Source organism: Plectrocnemia conspersa, unplaced genomic scaffold (genome assembly GCF_051122295.1).
Source record: "Plectrocnemia conspersa isolate PC_06_02 unplaced genomic scaffold, ASM5112229v1 ptg000003l, whole genome shotgun sequence".
In the NCBI taxonomy this organism is placed as follows: Eukaryota; Metazoa; Arthropoda; class Insecta; order Trichoptera; family Polycentropodidae; genus Plectrocnemia; species Plectrocnemia conspersa.
Window position 1 is genome coordinate 21653516 of NW_028277167.1, and position 21278 is coordinate 21674793.

Below are 21278 nucleotides of genomic sequence, written 5' to 3' on the forward strand. Positions count from 1 at the left end.
GGTGTCTGCGAATCTAAAAACAAGTAAAACGCAATTTTAAACATTGACACAGGCCAACTAAAATATTTATATATTGACAAGGATTTGTCCAAAGAAATATTTATTTTTATGAAATGTATGTCCGTCGATTCAGACATGTGTTTGGTTATACGGATCGGTTTGTTTATGTAAACTGGTCATTAAATACATAACCGCGAATCGGATTCGCTCGTAAAAATTATGCAGTCGTTCAATTAATTTGATATAAAATTATACACATTTAGATTACATAAAACCAGTTATCTTGTATATGTCTTATGCATCATTTATAAATTTAGCACTAATTTATGTCGATCGGATTCAAAACATTATTTAAAATGAAACGCTAGAATAGTTCTAATGAAGATTTACAAATAAATTTCAATAACCATAAATAAACTTCATTTCTATAAAATTAATTTACGACATGTATTTCATGATATTTTATATTACATTAACACAAAGAAGGTCAATTGTCAATCAAACAATCATATTCTTAAATTCACAAAAATTTACTTCCGTATCATCATAAACATAGCGGTTTCATAGACTCGACAGATCAAAGCATATTGTACATAAATATGTACTATGCCAGTGCTGCTCAATATAAAAACTATTTTTTTGAAATATTGAATTTATTAATTTAAATAAATTTTCTGCAAAATATTTTTAAGGAATGAGAATCTCAAAAAATTTAATCGTTATTTATACTAACCTTCCATTATTATTATAAATTATGATTTATGATTAAATTATATTCTTGCTGCTATTTTTATTGGCAACAAATTAAATTATAAGTTTTTTTAGTTCATAATCAATTTAAATGTCATTTTAATGTTCATTTCGAACAAAAGAAAAAAATACCTACTTGTCTTAAAAGTAAGGTCTAACAATTAAAAACGGATCTGGGGACTTTACATTTGCATTAATATTTTACGGAGCACTTATTACCATATCAGTCCTGACTAGTTAATCACTCGCAATGAACCATGAGTTCCGAAAAACTACCTTTTTGTGTGAAAAAAATGCCCGAAAGACAATGCGTTCTACCTGGTGCAAAAGGACTATTGTTATTTTAACTCCCTATTAACGATCGCCGAAGCGGACATCTGGAAGTTTAACTTTTAAAGCGTAAACATATTTCGTGAGTGCTTCCAATAGCGATGCAATGTCTCGAACCAGCAATATACAAAATGTGACGCTTTGTTATAGAGGAGCAGACTGGCAGAGGGTAAAAAAAATCAGACAATAATATATACATATGTGGTATTTTATATATGTTTAAAATAAAATTGTTACCAAATTTTCCGGTGTCTAGTTTGATTGCAAAGTCACACCCATTCGGCCTCAAGACCCAAAAGTATGTTTGTAAAACTAATTATCATATTGAAATAAACGTTTTATTCATAAAGAGTAGTCCCTAAGTTTTAATTTTTTTCTGGCACACCAGTCAAATTTATCGGAAACACTATGCAAACCGCAATCATCTGGATTCATAAACAGAACGCTAAATTATCAAGAGACAAGGGCGAACAAAATAACTCATTGCTTGGAATTATAAAGGGAAATGTAATATTTTATTATTTAAGAATATAAAAAAACTTACGTTGATGCCACTTCTTCAGACATCTGACTTCCCCCACGTTCCTGTATGTGATGCCGTTGGACGCACACACCTTATCCAGCTCTCCTCTGCAAGGGCACGCCTCCGTAGTGCACTGTCCCTCTTTGGCAACCCTGACGTCTGAAACAAAGGGTGATCGATCAGCCATCGTGTCATGATCTCGCTAAGATAACGCCGACCGCATACCGCGGCCTCGTTCATTCACAAGAAGAATGAGAAGTACAGATGGTCGAGATTAACTCGTATGTAGAGTTTGGTACAGTTGGTAAAGATGACACACGGTCATGGTATCACCGACGGCATATCTTCGTTATCAGACTCAAATAAACGCATTCCGAATATGTGAGCGATGTCTCGGAATAAGGAAAGTGAGTCATGGAAGCAAGACATACAAACAATCATGAAAAATTGAGCGTGTAACGTTATCGATTCAAAGTACCTAGAAATAATCAATTTTGTAGATAATGCTAATGATTATGAGTTATGCTTACATTAAAATACAATGTTTCATCTTTATGCATTCTTTGGAAATGCTATTACAAAAAATAACTTACGTTGAGATTAAAAAAATGTCGCTAAGGTTTCGTTCACGTTTTAGTGAGACATACAAACTTTGTTTACATCATAGATTTCAGATATATTTTTGTAAATTACTGTAAACTGTCTCACTACGTCACTCCAAATAAATCTATAGTATTTCATATAAAAATAACCTTTTCATATTTGCAACTACATATTGATTTCATTCAGCTTCTCCAGTTACTTATATGGCATTGAAAGTAGTATTTCCCTGAACTCGATCGACACGCGTAAGTTCGAGTACCTCTCGAGAAAATCTCGCACGTCACAAGATAATGAAAATATCTAATATATCTGACGACTCATAGGCATTCATCGGATAGTTTGCTCAAATCTGGGTCGGAAAATGATCAGAATGTCGAGTGGGTTGTTTTGTTAGCGCTAAACAAGAGTGAATATGCGTTAGTCATAATTGCGTTATGTTTAACTCATAAACTACCATTGTTGAAGCATTTCTAATTAAATCATAATCGCCAAAGGTAGTAACTATGTAGTGAATCATATGTGAATAAAATCAGACATTCGATGACGTTTCTGAATATGTATATTATGACCAAATGACTCGACGACTATAATATATTTTTATAGTTTCTAGACAATAAAGATGAAATGTTTTTATTTATCCTTTAATGACTGCTATGTGTACATAGTATATGAGACTGCTTACTATTATATGTTATAATACATCCAGACAATACATATGATAATATTCAGGTATTTTTCATCTCGTTTTCATGAGAACAGTTTAGTTTTTCTCATATTTGGCGCTACGTCCCAGGATGAGGCTAGGCCTCCTACACAAAAGCTTTCCACTCAATCCTGTTCTTTGTGTAACAACCTCCAATTGCCACCTTGTATTACATTGCTTCAATTATCTGCAGCATGGTCTGTCCACTTTTTTTTAATAATCTACCCCTTAGTCTCTTCAATTGCAAAATCCATTTTTTTAAATTTCTTGTGTAGAAAGTTGTTTTTGAAGTAATCTGCCGTAGTATTCAGTACCTACATATTCTGTTGATAGTTTCCTTATTTATCAATTTTAAATTTCAAAGTCACAACCCAACTTGTGTGGCAAATATCTTTCTCAAAATTTTCGTTCTTTTCCGCCAGAAACAGATCCCATGTATCTCATAAATATATGATGGTCTTATAATAGATTTATACATTTGAAGTTTGTACCTTTTTTCTGAATCATAGCCTTAGCATGGTAGCTAGTGTTTTAATGGCAAATCGAGAATTTTTTATTATATAAAACTAATTTTGTAAAAAATCATTTTTATATATAGAATTAAATTTGTAAGAATATTTTTAAAATGTTTACAACCACTGCAATCTTTATAACGCTGCATAAGTAAAGGCGGGTTCGTGCCTAATATTCATACTGGGAATGACAAAAAATTGTTCACAAATTCTTAACACTCGAACTCGCCTTATTTTTGCTTAAGTAATAAAAGAAGACACTCAGATTATAAACCTTTCCGAAGGTGTTCGTGCCAGATGTTTGAAAATATGCATTCTTTCTCAGAAGATCTAAAGTATTTGAATGATATTTTCTATTACTCTAACCGGCCGGTAACTTTATATTTTCTCTAGTGATCTAAAAACCCGCTCCGATAAAAATAAATTACGCATGGGAATCGGTAGAATGCAAAACGATTTAGGGTTATTGTTTTTTTTCGGTAATGCAAAAAAGTTTTTTTATATTGTTTTTATAAAGTAGCAACAGCTGTTATTAACAATTGTCTCACGATTATTATTGACAGCCGGAGGGTCCTTAAAATTGTTGCTAGAACAATTGGAAAATATATGCTTGAAATTTCAACGGGAAATTAAAGATAAATTATATAATCAAAAAAGCCAGACAATGCTGTCATTAGTTAAATATTTGTAAAATTCAGAATCTTTTACCAGGCAAAAACCATGACGATAAAATATAAAAATGTCTGAGATGATATTTTTAGCTCCCATCAGCTTCCGTAAACAAAAGCTTAAAAAATGGTACACTTTGGGCGTGCAAAATTAAAGTGAGCTTAAAAAAATACATTTCTTTCGAAAGCTTTTATGATAAAATCTCGAAATGAGCTATAAAAAACCTTTAAAAAAATTATAATTTTAGCATATATTTAAAAACGCAAATTGCTTAAAAAAAGTTACGTGTCTTTAACCACATGCAAACAAATCTTTCATCTACTTATACCATTAGTCTATATCGGGCGCGTACGGTGAGATACGTTCCCTTTCGCTCACGTAGGTGAGAGATGAGGTCGTGCGTTACATGCGTTCCGCACGCCCACTTCTTCTCACTGACTCTCGTCACCTGACACGCGAGCAAGCGAAAGGGAATGTATCTCACAGTACGCGCCTGAGATGTTTTAAGCAACGTTATCTTAGCCATGACAATGAATAAGTCACAAAATTGTTTTTAGAGAAAAATGTATATTTTATTATCACATGTATGTGGCAATTCAACAATAAAAAATATATGATGAAACGTTGCTATGTGATATTATATAATTAGAAGAAAAGATCATTGAATAGTTTTATAATATAAAAAAATTGAACTTAATTATAGAGCTTATGTAAAAATGTCGTATGATTAATGGTGATATCGATTTGTCATATTTTAGGTAAAACATATTATTCCGATCTAACCTTTTCTAATATAGCAAATGCGAGATCATGTATAAGGGAAAAACCAATATATTTCAATCTAACATATCTTATTATAAATATATTTTCTATTGGGTTATGCTGACTAATAATTTGTATTATCGTATAACACTGCATTTTTAGGAGCGATTCTGTGATACCAAATTGGCAATATATTTATCTAATCAACTAAATATGAAATTTGAAGAAAAACCTTTGATTAGTTTTAGAGTAAACGCTAACAAAAAAAATTGTATATGATCAAATGTTGAAGGATTTTATAGAAATGGGAAGTGAAATCCTGTAAGACTATGCAGTTAGTATAAAATTTAACCCCTATTACAGACTTTTCAATACTTGATTATGTTAATTGGGTAAATGCCATAATTCTAAACTAAAAACTATCATAATTTTAGAATCCCTTTAGTAACTTGATGCTCTATACATCTATTATCAAACGAGTGATGTTTTATTGTTGTGTTTAACCAGCATACCAAGGCACAAATCCAAATATAGATTTTTATATACTATGCTGATGATTTTCATCATAGTATGGACGATTTTTATATATATTAGCTAATAATAACTTAAGTCAACTTACGATAGTCAGGCAGCATAGCATTTTTGCAGTTCAACGCTTCGATGTTCGCATAGGTGCGATTGTCATTGCCGCACACAGGTTTGTAGATTAACTGGGTAACACACGCTGAAGGTAAGTTTTCTTCCTGACACGGCCCGTGGTGTTTCACTTGGATACCTGCCGAAAAAATAAATCAATTGAAAAGGTTAATCGCGTTAATGATCCGGCTGGAGAAGAAGCACGCGATACGCGAACGTTAACCTTTTGCGGTCGCAACGTCAAAGCAACGTGCTATTATATTAATTGTTAAATTGGTGTGTACAATATGCGAAACTTTCTCTTGAATTACAGATTAAAATTATTAATTTAAATGCACGTCCACGATGTGAATTATTTAATGATTTTATGGCAAAAAAATGCACTTAATAATCGAGTTGTTTTTGCGTGGATTTTTTTGTAAATCATGTGCATAAATTTGCTAAAGTTTTAAAAGATCATATATCACATACATCATATATATAATTAAATGTGACGTCTATAATAAATATTTTCTTTTGAGTCAGATGCAAAAATATCTGCATTTATTGAGTCGGTAATTTCGATTTATTTTGCTCAGAAGTTTAACAGTATCACATTAATTGATCGATAAATTCAGTTTTTTATATTAAATGTTGTTTTAGTAATAATAATCGGTTTTTAAAAAATAATTTGTCTCATTAATTGTTTTTCATAAAGTTACTGATCATTTATAAGAAAGTTATTGTGCAGTTATAATTATTAGCTGACCTTTTTACATGAAAGTTTATGAACATTTACTCATAAATAGTTGTAAATTTAATTGTTGTCAATTAAAATGGCAGTAAAAATTTATATTTTTATATTTAAATGTTGATTAATTAATATATTATATTGATTGAACAACACTGGCATCTAATGGTACATATTTATGTATAATATGCTTTGATCTGTCGAGTCTATGATACCGCTATGTTTACGATGATATGAAAGTACATTTTTGTGAATTGAAGAACGTGATATGTTTGTCTAATGCAATTGACCTTCTTTATTTATTAAGAAATTGTTCTGAATATATTTTTGGCAATGTGAATTTTAATAGTAATTTATTAAATTGGTTCGATACGAAGATATAACTATTTCAGTGTCTTAAAATAATTATTATGATAATAAATACAATTATAACATAACTATAAATAAATCAGTTTTGGTATTGTCATTATTTAAGTTAATATGAGCTGCATTACTGACCGGCTTTAACCAAGATATTATTACGAACAGTTTCATTTGAAATTTATTGAACTTAACTTATATGTTTTTTAAAACACACATTTTTTACATTTTAAAAATATTTTTTCGATTAATAAGTGCAATACACGCTAAAAACAGTTTGAATTATATTTTTGAAATTGAATTTAACCCAACATGAGCGAAGCGGGGGACGTAAGTACCCCACTTTTGCTATTTTTAATTACTATTATTATTAAAAATACGTCATATAGATTTTTGGTCGATTATTTTAGTATTAGAAAAGAAGGAAAAAATCCTATTTTTGTGTTGTATGTCCAGAAAAATGTGAAGCTGTGATCTATAAAAATATATATAAAAGTTTTGATACATGAGATATAATTGGAACATTTTATTTTATTTTTCATTACAAATCTGAGCATCGTAATTTGACTGGTTTTTCCAATGTGTCATTATGACTATTATAGAAACAAGAATTATAGCAATAAATATTAAAAAAAACAATTATGGTGCACACATAAAATAGATACATCCCTCATATCTTTTCTAGCCCCTCATAGCTATCTCCGAAATTAGTTGTAAGCTGGATGGTTTGAAGCATCCAGACCGCAACAGACAAGAAAAAGGGACGCGATTGCCACTCTCTATTGTACTCTAAGGCTCACAGCTGAAAGTCGCTGAGCATTGACGGATTGTCAATACCGTCTCTCAGCAACTTCAAAACAATTTTGCTTAAAATTTTGCGCATGAAACGAGTAGCAGCTAAATTTGTTTCAAAACTGTTACATTTTCAACAAAAACATCATGATTAAGAATTTACTGTACAGAGAAAGTTTTCAACGTTAATCCGTTTGCCCTACGAGTCCAACCCAATGGGCGGCATCCAGCTTTTAAGGGTTGAATGAGTGGGATCTACCCTCCGTAGTACTATTTTATTTTTAAGCGCCCTGAAGAGCCAAGACTAAAAAGCACGTCAAGTTAGATCAAATATAAAGATTCTCAATACTGTTTTCTTTGATCATTCCATCAATAAGAAATATTATCTTGCAGTTTTAACCTGTTTGCGTGAGTAAATTTGAAAAAAGGACCAGAATTGTGGGAAAATAACTCAAAAATATTGCACCACGATAACGTATTAGCTCAGGCTTTACAACCAAATTGCAAACATTAGGCTAAAAACAGCATTTCCATAATGCTAAATACGATCATCCACGACTTTCTCAGTTCCCGCAGATAATGAGAACAACTGAGGGATAATAAATACTTTTATACAGAAATTACATCACACTTTATAGATCGAGTTATTTTATATATGTGCCTTTGTTTTATATTTGGTAGTTGTGTTGTGTTTTAGTTATGGACATATTATTTATATTTAACTAGTACTCTTCTAGACTAAATTTGTCATGATATGACAAATTCAAAACACAATGACATTGGTGACTTATGAAAGGTTCACCTAACCAAACACCATTTTAAAAAAAAACATAGTAAAGAAACCATTAATTTAATATTAAAAATAAATATCAGTGTTTGTACACGCATATATTTTCAGAAACGTACAAAATAGTTTTTGTCCGTAAAAGGTTAACTCGCCCACGCCGAATCGACTGCAAAAGTTGCGTTTCGGAAAATGTTAATTAACAAGACGCGCTGCCATGTTAACAATGATTAATATGTTATACTTAATTTTTAATTGTTCGATGGTAACAAACACCAACGAGGATATGTGATTTTTTTACACGAATTATTTATTGTGAGCGCCGAGCGATTTATAATGAGAGTTTCGTTAAGCAAAAAATAACATGATAATTAATTGTGAAGTAACGTGAGAGAAATTCATTATTAACATTTTGGTGTTCAAGATTTAACGGGAACTATGCTTTAATCTTTACATATAATATTTATAAAGTAACGTTATTTGTATTATAACTAGCATAGAAAAAGTAATAAATTAAAATTTATTACTCTTGAATAAAATATATATTAATTATTTATAATATAGTAATACAATCTAACATTCTCAAAACAAACCTAGATATAAGTAAAACAATGAAGTTCTTTTAAAAAGTATGATTAACTTATTCGGCGAATGCTCACCAATGAAATGCTTTTGGAGAATGGTTCTTACTAACTGTGATTTATAAACAAGAGTTTTAACCAACGTTTTATATCAAAACTTGATTTTTCATTTATCAAGTTACTTCAACTGTGTAGTCAGTGTTAAAAATGTATTTTGAGCTAAGTAGTGAATGCATTATGGAAATAGTGAAAATATGTACTGTCGGAACCACCCGGAAAGTAACAGAGCACTTATTGAAAATACAAATTGAACATTAGAAAACAATTATCGCGCTCACGCGTTAAAAGCGCAATAAACCAAAGCGCCGAAAAGTGCAATTGTACGTGTCATTCGGAGATCATGAGGAATTAGCATACCAAATTTAATAACTACAGCATTTAGAAACACAAAATATTAATATTACATTGTCAAGACGAACAGCATGTGGATGCGCTTACAGTGTTGCCGAATTTCCACATGTTAAAACTCCGCAAGTATTCTTATAAGAAAATCGGCAGAAGTAAACATATCTTATTAATCCCCAAATATTCGCTATTTGTGCTCACGTCGAGATGAGCCAGCGCAAAGAAACCTTCTCTATCTACTAATCGTATATAAGCGCATATATAGCGCACATCATTCACTTCCGGCAAGAACTTGCACCACTCATACCAAGCTTCAGTCGAAAAAACGGCCGCTTCCCTCTTCACGTTAATGCTAGTTGATCTAAGACGTCCAAACTTTAGACTGGATTATACAGACGTAAACAATGCTACGAAAACATCGCGTATTTATAGTAATTACACAAATTGAACGTGGTTTAAACATTGTTGCACGTTTAATAATTAAAAAATAACTGAATAACTTTTCCTTATATCAAATAAACGCTCTGACAGCTAGATTATGATTAGCCAAATGAATCAAATGAATGACATTTTTAAAAATACCATAAATGGTGAGTAATATGACGGACTTATTCAGCGAAAGTTTTTGTCAAATACTGGCTACTGATTTTGATTTCTGAATAGTTACGTTTCGCAGATCGCTAAGTACAATGACTAACTAATGCAGCCTCTCACCACTTTATCCTGAACCGGTTTCTCAACTTATTTTGAAATTCTCAATTGACTATGCCAATTAATTTATAATAAAAATATGTATTAAGCAATATACATAAAATTTTGCATAATAACTTAAAAAACGCAGGTACTTTCCCACCTGCGTTTAGTAACGTTATTAATTTTGCTCAGTTGTACTTTAAGACCCAGAGGAAGTTATAATCATTTCTTGCTATTAATATATAAAGTATTGAATTCTATCCGTTTTTAATCATACATAAACATTGAGTAAAATGTAGAAAACCCGTTTATCCCACCCTTCTCCTATATGAACAAAATCTTGCAAACATCGTTGTTATTAGGACCCTCGCCAAACTAAGACCCATATTCAAGCGTATTTTTACTTTTATTGCTTTGATGCTATGATATACTCTTTCTGAAGAACCGCCTACAGACTGTTAGATTTCAAAGCGAAACAAAATTAATAAAAAAAAGTTAAAGCTATTTGTAAACCACCTATATAACACGCTTAAATGTTTTTGATAATAAATATAAACAGCTGTCAAGGTGTATAGATATTACCAGTAATAAATTAATAAAAAAAATGTAAAGCAATAGTTATAGTACATGTATTTTTTACTTATTGTGGCATTACTTATTCAAATTGGTCAACGTATGTAATATTAAACATCAAATAAAATAAGTTAAATGATATCTACACTATCTAATGACTGTATGCACATATACTTTGTTTTTAATTATAAAACATAATATGATCAATGCCATGTAGTGATAAGTTATCGGATACCAGACTCCAGATTTTTTCATTCAAGTTCAACTCGTCGACTACAAAGAGATTCTTGAGCTCCGAAAATGGATCAGTGGAGCAATTTGAAAAGATCCTCGTAAAATCAGCTACTGTATGAAGAGATTTACTTTAAAGCAAAACAGCTGTGGAATCGCCAATAACTGCCGATTTATGTTTGGATAATTTCACTTGATTTATGTTTATGACATTATTGCTTAGGAATCAAACACGCTAGCAATTACATCTTGATCGTTTGGTACGTGTCAATTTTTTATAGCTATATGTAGTAATTACTGACGTAGCAAATGAAACGGAATTAATAATACGCGACCGTGTAAAAATAATCGACCTTGCAAATTCATTGCCACATTGTTCATAAGTATTCTTATCACTTGAAATTCCTCCGTGTGTTTATTTTGGAGTTTCAATTCGGCGAGAGACGAATAGTGTCGAGTTATAGTTAAAAAGTTACATATATATTAACGAAGAAAAAATGGTTAACTCACGGTTGGCCGCCTGCTGTCTCCTGTTGTAACATTTGAGATACATCATGTTCGAGTAAGTCTTATCGTCATTGCCGCACACTTCGCCTCCAAACTTGTCTGAATTCTCAAACTTTCTGCACACATTCTTGGTTAAGTTAAGAGGTGGTTGTGATCTCGTGTCGATGTATATGACAGCGTCTGGCTTTCTTTGGCTGTAGTCTTCCGATCTGACTCTCTCCAGCAGTGAGAGGCCTGAAAGATATTAAGATAGTTGTATTTTATAAGCATATAAACTGAAGATGGTCAAGTATCGATTGGCATTAGAACTTCTCAAGTTTTTTTATTATTATTTCATATCTAATATGCTATCAATAACTAGTTGTGCAAGATTGGACAAAAACCGGAAAAATTATGTAAGAATCTTATTATTTTTTGTATACATTATAGTATTGTATTTATATACCAAAACTTAAATAAATATCAACAAATTATAAAAATAAATATATATTGCTCTCTTATCAAGATTCATGGCTTAAAACATACTACTTATATAATTTTATTATTAAATATAAATCTTACAAATTAAATAAATAAAGATCAATTCATCTATGCATTTTAAGAAATTTATAAGATTTATTTATTTAAGTAAAAATGAACATAAAATTGAAAAAATAGTATCACTACATGAGTAAAAGTAGAAATTGCCATTGAATAAATTATTATAGCAAATTACAATTAAACGCCAAAGTTTCCAAGTTGTTTGCCAATCTTTCATTATTATAATTTCCAGTTTTTTAATTATAAATAGTTACTGTGTAATTAATTAGGTTTTTTATACATCATTCTATACAACAGTCAATTCAAGGACAATATTTTATTTAATATTTAAATGCAGTTTTACTCAAAATAGATTGTATACTATTGAATAATAAAATACTGTAATATATAATAAGACATAAATCAAAAGTTTATATATAAATAAACTATTTTATAAAAATTATTTACTAAACACATAATAACCTGAGATTAGCAACTATTTTTTTATGTTATTTAGTTCATGCAGTTCACTGGCGATATATCTGGTTTCACACAATAGATTAAATTAAATTTACACCAACTAATAGAATAAATTTCATTCTATATTAGTTCAATATTGAAATATGATGTAATATAATAAATGTGAAAAATACAGTACTTTATAGCCAATTGGTTTTTACCTAAATCTGATGATTTCAAAATATTAAAATACATCTTACACAAAAAGTAAAATTTTCATATTAATCACATAATTACTAATCACACAATACAAAAAGATAAGATCTCTCAATTTATATGTAAATTACACAATGATTGCAAATGTATCGTATTTTTAATTAAGTAAAAATAATGTTTTTAGTATTTTAATGATTATTAAGTACATTTTTAACTACATAAAAAGTATATTTTGATTTTACGTAATAAATATGATATACTTACAATTATAAAAGTGTATTTGTCAGAAAAATAGTATTTTATTTTGTTCTACATAATAGTTATGATATATTTAAAATAAAACAATTGAAATATTTGGTAATAAGACACAAATTTTCTGGTTCTATTTAATTTTCATGATATATTTTCAATTATAACGAGTGAAATATTTTAAAGTACTAAGGTATTTTTTAATATAAATTGTCTGTTTCAAATCCCTGAGACTAACAAATTATAAAACAAATTTTAATGCTAGCTCATTTTTCCATGTTGATTTCTAGACCGACAGCAGCGCTCCGTGCTATAAAAAAGAGCATATGGGAAATTTTTGTTCATTTAAAGATGCTGCGAGATTATTAAAAACGTAATTTAGAAAAAAATTTGAACGAACAAAAATTTCGGAGATGACCTTTTTTTAGAGATGAGTTTTGCTTAAAACTCATAAAGGATTAGTAAATGGTGCCCCCTTTCAGAATCGGCGCCCCGGGCCCTGGATATATAATGATACTTTACTGTGAATGTACATAATTAGTTTATCCTCGTGGCAAAAAACTACACGATATTGATACCAAAATAAATTTATTTAACTTGAACACTTGATTCTCTTTCAATTTACAATTAAAAGCTATATTAATTTAAAATAATATATACGGCAAAAAATATTAGGTATTTCTATGAGCACGATTTATTTAATTTTATTATAATGACGCATAAATTTTGATAATATACTTTTTGAGTGGGGGTGGTTTTGGAATATTCTGATGATGCATTGATTTTTAAAAGTTGCGACACGAATGTAATATATCTATAAAAATTTACCTAAAACGTTAGCTTGATAAAAACTAATGGTGCATCGTGTAATTTTAAATATATAAACCCTTGTGGCAGTAATGGTAATCAGCGTTATCGATATCTATATACATTTATTGTGAATTTAGAAAAAGTTCAAGTAAATGTGCAAATTATATAATATATGTAATTATATAATATATAAATTAAAATTGAAAATGGATTATTATTCGTATATGTTTACATCGGTGCCATACAAACATTTAGTTGATAAAAGGGAAAGGGGATGCGACTCTTTCCCCCGCAACATAATCGAAGATAATCACAACAGGTAAATCGATGGCACACATCGGCGGCTCTGCGGATTCCCCGCCCAAATTAGCTTCTGATCTGCTTCAGAGAAGACCTTGGCATTCGTGACAGCCGCATCGTCACGGTCTCCACTATGTGCGTCCATCAGTTTCACATTATACATACGCACGACCGGTTAGTTACAGACAAAATCGATCAAAAAACCTCAATAATTACCTATCAGCAGTACGTAGCAGTTGACGCGCATCTCGACTCGAACTTTCACACACTATTACTTTATATAAAAGTTAACTAATCGAATAAATATTATAAAGAGTATTCGGACGAATTGAACATTGTAAAACTATTCGCGTCGCCGTTTCGTTTCATTATCTTTATAGTGTTATTTACATTTATAGTTGGATAAAAGTGCGTGCGTTTCTCGCAATTAGCGCACAGGTAGTGTGTATGTGATTATTTTATTTCGGTTAATGGTTCGAACGAGCGCTGTTTAGGCTAGACTGTTTGTTTTGCGCGCGCTTTTCGAACGTCCGTCGCGATGACAGGAGCGCGGTAATACTACTCGTGAGCGTGTTACCGCGGTAAGAGTTACCCCTGCGAATGCAACAGTTGCAATAGGCATTGTTGGAAACGATGCAACTAGTTCGCTAATATGTCAGCGGCGCTCAATCCGCGGGCCGCGCAAATTAATTCATCGTTTTATATTGCCCTCCGACTACTGTCAAAACAATGATAAAATAAACCATGCGAATATTTTTAACATGTGCTAAAATTCACACGCTGTTCGTAATTGAAAAACGCTAATTTATTCGCAATTTTAGTAAAAATATTTATTTATAATAATTTATAGCATTCTTCACGTGGTCCAATCGCCATAATTTATTGATTATAATTGGGAATTGATATTTTTTTAACTTATGTTATATGTGAGATTTATAATATTTTTGATAAAAAATAGGAATTTATATATTTTTTTTGTATAACAAACGTCAAACGTATTGAAAATGGCGAACAAAGTACATTTAGCGATTACTGAACTTTTTATGTCATATAAATTAAGTAGGTACCTACATAACACAAATTTTCTTTGAATTGCAACATTTTTACTATATTTAAATAAAAATATATATATGGTTATTGTGTTTCTTAATAATAAATACATAACCATATTTCTCTCATCTACTATGAGTTATTTTTTAGTGATTAGGTGTTAATATTTTTTTAATTTAAACAGCCATCTGTACCAAAAATCATTTAAAACATGTAATAAAATAAATTTTCGTGAAACTACATATCCGACAATTTATATCATTATCCTGATTATAATTTTTCATTTACATCTTGAGTGCACGCAACGGTTCTTCTTAATCTACGACTTTATTTGTTTATGCATATTAACTCGACTGCTTTACTCAGAATCTCAATATCGTTGAATTTAGATCACTGTTTAGAGCAGATCTCAGCAGCCTCTGAGATGTTTCAACAGCGGACGCGTCCACATGAAACAAACAGACAAAATTATCCATCTATTGCATTTTTTTATAAATATATAATTTATATTTATACTTGTAAGTGGAATTTACAATCATATTTTGAAAGCGGGCAATTTTTATTTAAATAAAATGACAATTCATTATTAAATTCCGTAGTTTAAAATATATTTTTCATTTAAATATAAATTAATGAAATATATATTTAATACGTTTGCAACCATTTATTTAAAGAATAATAATATAAAAACACCCTAATTTTACACACCCCAAGGCTCAATGAATTACAAATTTTCACCATCGTATTTTCTACAGTAAATTATATCTAATGTAAAAAAATACCAAAAAATAAACAAAATATGGCTTGATTTCCGTTTGATTAAATTTTGTATCATATGAACATACATGTAGTATTTTCTAGGTCGGCTTCTGAAAGCAGCAAAATCAAAATCAAAAGCGTCGTTTAAATATTTATTAGGTGGTCGTAATGGATAGTGCCGATTTTGACTTATTGGTTTTTAACTTATTTTTTGGCCTAAACCATCATACTTACAACTTGCTCTTAACAATCAACTTAGTGGCTAACTTTTAATAATACATAATAATCCTACATATAAATGCATTAATTTATTTTTACTTATGCAATAAGGGGGGGATTCATTTTTTTTTATTTCACCGCTAAATTATTTTCGAATATGAATGAAGTGTAATTTTGATAATAATATAAAGTAATATTTAAATATAACACTCACATAATAAATATATTAAAATAAATTAAAACAACTTCTCGATCACTGCATTTTTTAAGAATTACTCAAAACTTTTTTGCAGAGATCCATTCTTTTTTATGCAGCGGTATATAAATATGCAACCGTTATAAAACATTAAAAAATATTCTTTAAAAATTTAATTATTAACAAAAAAGGCTATGATAATTGTGATTTTTGAGAAGAGAATTCACAAAATACAAATTTCCGAGTTTAAACAACTGACGAACGAGATGGCTTTGGTACAATCTGTTTTGATTCGTTTTATCCCGGTTTAAAAATGCGATTCCAGACGCATGCATAAACGCTTAGGATTTTATAGATATTATAATATATCTGAATTCAAACTGTCAACAAAAACAGGAATTGCATAACTGGAGCAATGCTATTGCCGATGATTATTAATTATAATTTAAAAATAAAATATAATCAGAATATTAATAAAAAGGTATGCAATCCAAAGTTCATTCAGTGTTCTTGAACTTATAAGGTACATAATAGAAAATATTTTGATTTCGCTGAATACGGCATTATATTAACGTTCCTTTATTATGAAATTGTTTTAAATCTATTGATGAGTCAATAAAGTAATGTAAAAACCTATTAAGTATGTTATTGCTTTAAAATTTCCTTACAAGTGTACATACACCTTTTTTTTAGATTTTTTTATTTTAATGATTTTTAATAAAACAATTCTAAATTGTAAAGCAATGCTAAAATAAATCAGATTTATGCAATTCCAAAGTGAAAAAACGGCTCATTATCACGTCGAAACGGATAGTCCCGTCCAAATCAGGATTTATGGTAACTCGACATGTGTGTGAGAATTCTTCAGATGCTACCATACAAATTAAATATTATTATTAGAGCGAAATACGCGCACCGAAAATAATTAAGGCATTCTTATGCAAGTAACCTTATTACACCACCTTATCTTAAACGCACATTAATCATATTTGTTGATCTCGCAGCATCGTATATTAATGGCGAAAAAACAACACAACATTATCTCTTTCTCTCACATTTACATAACACACTTCTGTGCATGATTTTTCACCAAATCGTAAAATAAAAAATCGATTGCCTAATAATAATCATTTTACTCGCTATATATAGTAAAAGTAACTTGTGTATCGATTATCGTTTTATACAAGGTTATGATTAAAAACGTCTTCCGCAAAGAGTAGCATTTTTTGTGCGAATAAAAAACTCGAATGATTACTGTGATTCGTATCGTGTAAATATGTGTATGTAAAATATTTATTGAATGATTGTTATTAACTTTCGATTATGCTGTTTGTACTTATACATTTTTTTTATGAAGCGAATACCTGTTTTGATATCAACTACTTGATAAACGTTGAACCATAAAGCGCAAGTTATAATTTGATATCTCGTGTTTTACATTCAATAACTAAGTGGACAATTTTCCATCAAGATTGATGAATTAAGGAGTTAAGATATAGAAAATGCCAATACAAATACGTCTAGTGTCAATCAATAGTAACTTATTACTCTGCAAACAATATCAGACAGATAGATTCTTAGCAAAGTTTTGTAATAGAAAGGCGCCATCGTCTACTTTAACTTTATTAAACCGAATATATATGTATTAAAAGTGTTTAGATCTAAAGCTAATGATTACATATGCAATAAAAATGTTATATTTTTACCTGATAAAATGTTTTTATGTACAGAAAATAACACACTTTGATGAGCGCACCGTACAGAGTGAATTTTCTATTATTTCTTTAACTACATGTTTATATAAATATCACTATCTGATCGCTTTGCGAGTAATTTTTAATATTTTTTTAGATCTGTGATTTTCATTAATTAAAGTGACACTATTACATATATAAAAAATCGTTCTCAATTATGTTTTTACATTAGAAAATTGCGATATTTGTTATGAATCAGGGGTAGCCAAAATTACTTATTTTAATATTTATGCAAAGAAAATGTTGAGATATAATTATTCAGGCACAGTTGACATTTGGTATTATTGATAAATTACCTGCCACTTCGTCAACAAGGAAAAGTGCCAAGGAATTATTTTATTTGAAGAAAATGTACGTCAAATAAAATAAAATGCACCCCCCACTTAAAAATGCATCTGACTAGAAACGAAGAAAATATTTAAATGAAACTTTCAATCAAAAATAACTTTTGGCAATATAACAGATAAAGGAAATGGTCAATAATTTAGTATTCAAGTTAAACCTGAGTTGTCGCGAATGACAGTCGGGTTAGGGTAAACCGGTGCATAACCATTGATGTCTCCAGCATCACTAATTAATGGATCAGGAGATGAAAGGTCTAAAGTTTAGACTCTAAATAAATACACACTCCTCTGTTTTTCTTACCAAATACTATTAAAAATATACCCCGATTGACTTGACCGCTCAGCAAGAAATATTTTTTTTTAATGGTAGTCTCATTAACTGATGTTATAGTTTAAGAATTTGTTGGTCGCACAACAAATAATTTTGCATTTTTGTTATGTTTTTCTTCTAATGAAGTGGCATACTTTATAGCTTTTAAGTAGATTTCTATAGTAATACTAATAACTTTAAAAAATCGATGTTTATGCAACGCAGTCAAAAAAATCTTAATAAATTTTCTGAAAATCAGCTGTAGTTTGTTTACCATATATTGTAGTTTATGTTAAATTTATGTTTATATATAATTATTAAACTGTACAAATTATATTGCAAACTTCTGAAAAGAGAATTCTTAAAATTATACGACAGACAGCACATTATATCCAATGGTCCAATTCTAACCCATATTGCCAATCTGCTTTAACGTCATGTCAAAAAAAGTCCCGACCTTCGAACATTTTCAATTGGACTATTTCAGTCTCGCGTCAAACTTTTCATCTACATAAATAACGCAAAATGTAATTATTAAATCTGCGAAACGCATATAAAATATGTTTTACAGACAGTAAATCTCGATAGCGAAGGCCGATTTGGTTTATTGCAAGGAATTGATCGATCGATTCGTCCCAATTCCGAAACGATGAATAGAAGACGTGCGACATTGGTTGGCTTTTCCATTTAACGGACAATTAGCAGAAGTAACCTTCAAGGTTTACGCGTCACCAGAAGAAGGTGTCAATAAAATAATTTACTGTTTTGGCACAGGGCGAAAGACAAATCCAAGGTTCGCAGTAAAACGACCAAAAATATAGACTATGCAAAAATCGATTTGGAAGACAAGAAAGAAATGTCCTTACTACTCGAAAACAATTTACTCAGCACTGAAAATGCATGTATTACATAAGCAGGATGCTTACTCTGCGGTTTGTGTTATATAACAGGATATTTTGATATGCATACATAAAGAATCTCAGACGTTTCTAATGGCTCCCTTGAGAACGAGAACCCTTGAAAGGCGACCACTAGATGGTTTCTCGTGAAACACTTTTGAGTTCAAATGAGCTCATTATTTTTAGCATAAAAAAAACACTTTCTTTTATAGTTTTAAGTTATTATATTTGTATTTCTAATTATTATTAATATCAATAAAATATTACAAGTATCGTACCTATTGAAGAATAAAATCTTTAATTGTCTTAATTTAATATATTTAAATAATATGATTCCTAATTTAATTCACAATCAAACATTTAGAATTTCATAGTCTAACAAATAAATAATTAAAATAAAATCGAGCTAGGTCGTGTATGTAACATCTATTGATCGAATACTGTAATAATAGTTCATAATTAGTGAAATATATGCCACTAATTTACAGACTGATTTCAATCGGTTGTCTCTCTACTTAGTAGTTGTTGATTGTGTTTACCCCGTTGTAAGGCATTGGGCTTAATCTTGTCATGTTGCAACGGAAACTTTACTATAAATAAATTATAAAATCCCTCAGAGAAAATCTAAAAAAAGTGTCGTATCTATACCGAAAATATTTTTTTAAATATGTAATTTTAGTGAAATAATATCGGAATATAGATATATATTTTAGGCAACGTTAAGTGGGAACGCTCGGTAACGAGCGTTTAACGATTTTATTGCTTTTGACGTGGATTTTTAACTTCTAAGAAGGGATAATTGTTTTTTGTGCTTCTCTATTGGTCAAAATTTGGTTTAGATATGCTTCATTCGATTCTCACTTATGTAAGTTGTAATTTTGCTTTAAAATATCTTAATATTAACACTAGATAACTGAGCGTTTCTATTGTGACAGAGAAGTCACAATTTTATTACTTTTGACGTGGATTCTAAACAGGGACGACATTTAGGAGAATTTGCCCTTCCCTTAATTTGGCCAAAAAAGACATTTAATAAAATACCATGAATCTGAATGAAAGTGAAATATTTGCCCCCTGCCCCCATGAAGTCCCTGCCATTACTTTGCTCTGATTTTACAAAATTAAACTTATGATAAATAAAATTCATTTGCAATGAATATCTTATTCTATTTTTTGTTTATAATATATACATATTATGTATATGTAGATATATAATAAATTTATAATAATATACATATATGTAATTTATATATTTTTCATTAAGAGAGAATAATAGAAAACTATATATTGTAATTTATTATAATCGCTAAAGATATCCATGGATGTTACTCCCTAAACCTATTACTTTGATTATAATATGATAAAATGTTATTGCGATCACAATTTGCGCATGCAGAGATGAATAACGGTTCAATTTTAATTACAATAAATCATCCAGAAATTTCCATCAGTCTTGAGTATTAATTGCTCAATTTGTTATGTAAACATGTGCATCAATCACTGGCGAATGTATTTCATTGAACGATGCATGCATTGAAACTGATATCACATGATTTATTATGGAATTATTACTTAATCAGCATTTAACGGTCTATAAACGTTTCATTTTTGATGTCATATGTGCAAACGATATAAACTTGATTATGACCAAAAAGTAATTAAACTGTTTTAAAAACTAGTATTTACAACTTTAACTTACCATGACAATAATTAAGCGTTTATGGCCAAATAATAATGTCTCATTTTTAATTGCCACATAACCAAAAATAATTTATAGATTAACACAAGGCTGCCAGGTCGACCATTTTGAAAAGACGTTCTTCTTTTTATGTATTATATATAATTTTAAGTCACAACTTAAATTCTGAATGTTTTGAAAAAGTCTTCTTTAATTTCAAACAGTATTTTATTTTTTAAATATAAAGGTCTATTTTATTGCTTAATAAATAATCCATTGATTTCAACACATGTAATTCGATATGTGTTTTGTTGGAAATAAGTATGACGTAAAATATTAATATGTGACCTTCCTCTTCATCTCGATTATTCC

The 21278-nt window shown here is 29.7% G+C and overlaps 1 protein-coding gene across 1 annotated transcript in view; it reads right to left on the minus strand.

Moving 5' to 3' along the window:
- LOC148236946 (serine protease inhibitor dipetalogastin-like) overlaps positions 1–14313 on the minus strand; it is a 36420-nt gene extending 22107 nt beyond the window's left edge. The window contains exons 1-4 of the mRNA XM_088182098.1: positions 13914–14313; positions 11148–11378; positions 5472–5627; positions 1625–1762 (exon numbers count right to left, since the gene is read on the minus strand). Of these exons, the coding sequence (XP_088038224.1) occupies positions 1625–1762; positions 5472–5627; positions 11148–11378; positions 13914–13944 (556 nt within the window). The 5' untranslated portion in view covers positions 13945–14313. The remainder of the gene's footprint in view (positions 1–1624; positions 1763–5471; positions 5628–11147; positions 11379–13913) is intronic.
- Positions 14314–21278: the final 6965 nt, after the last annotated feature.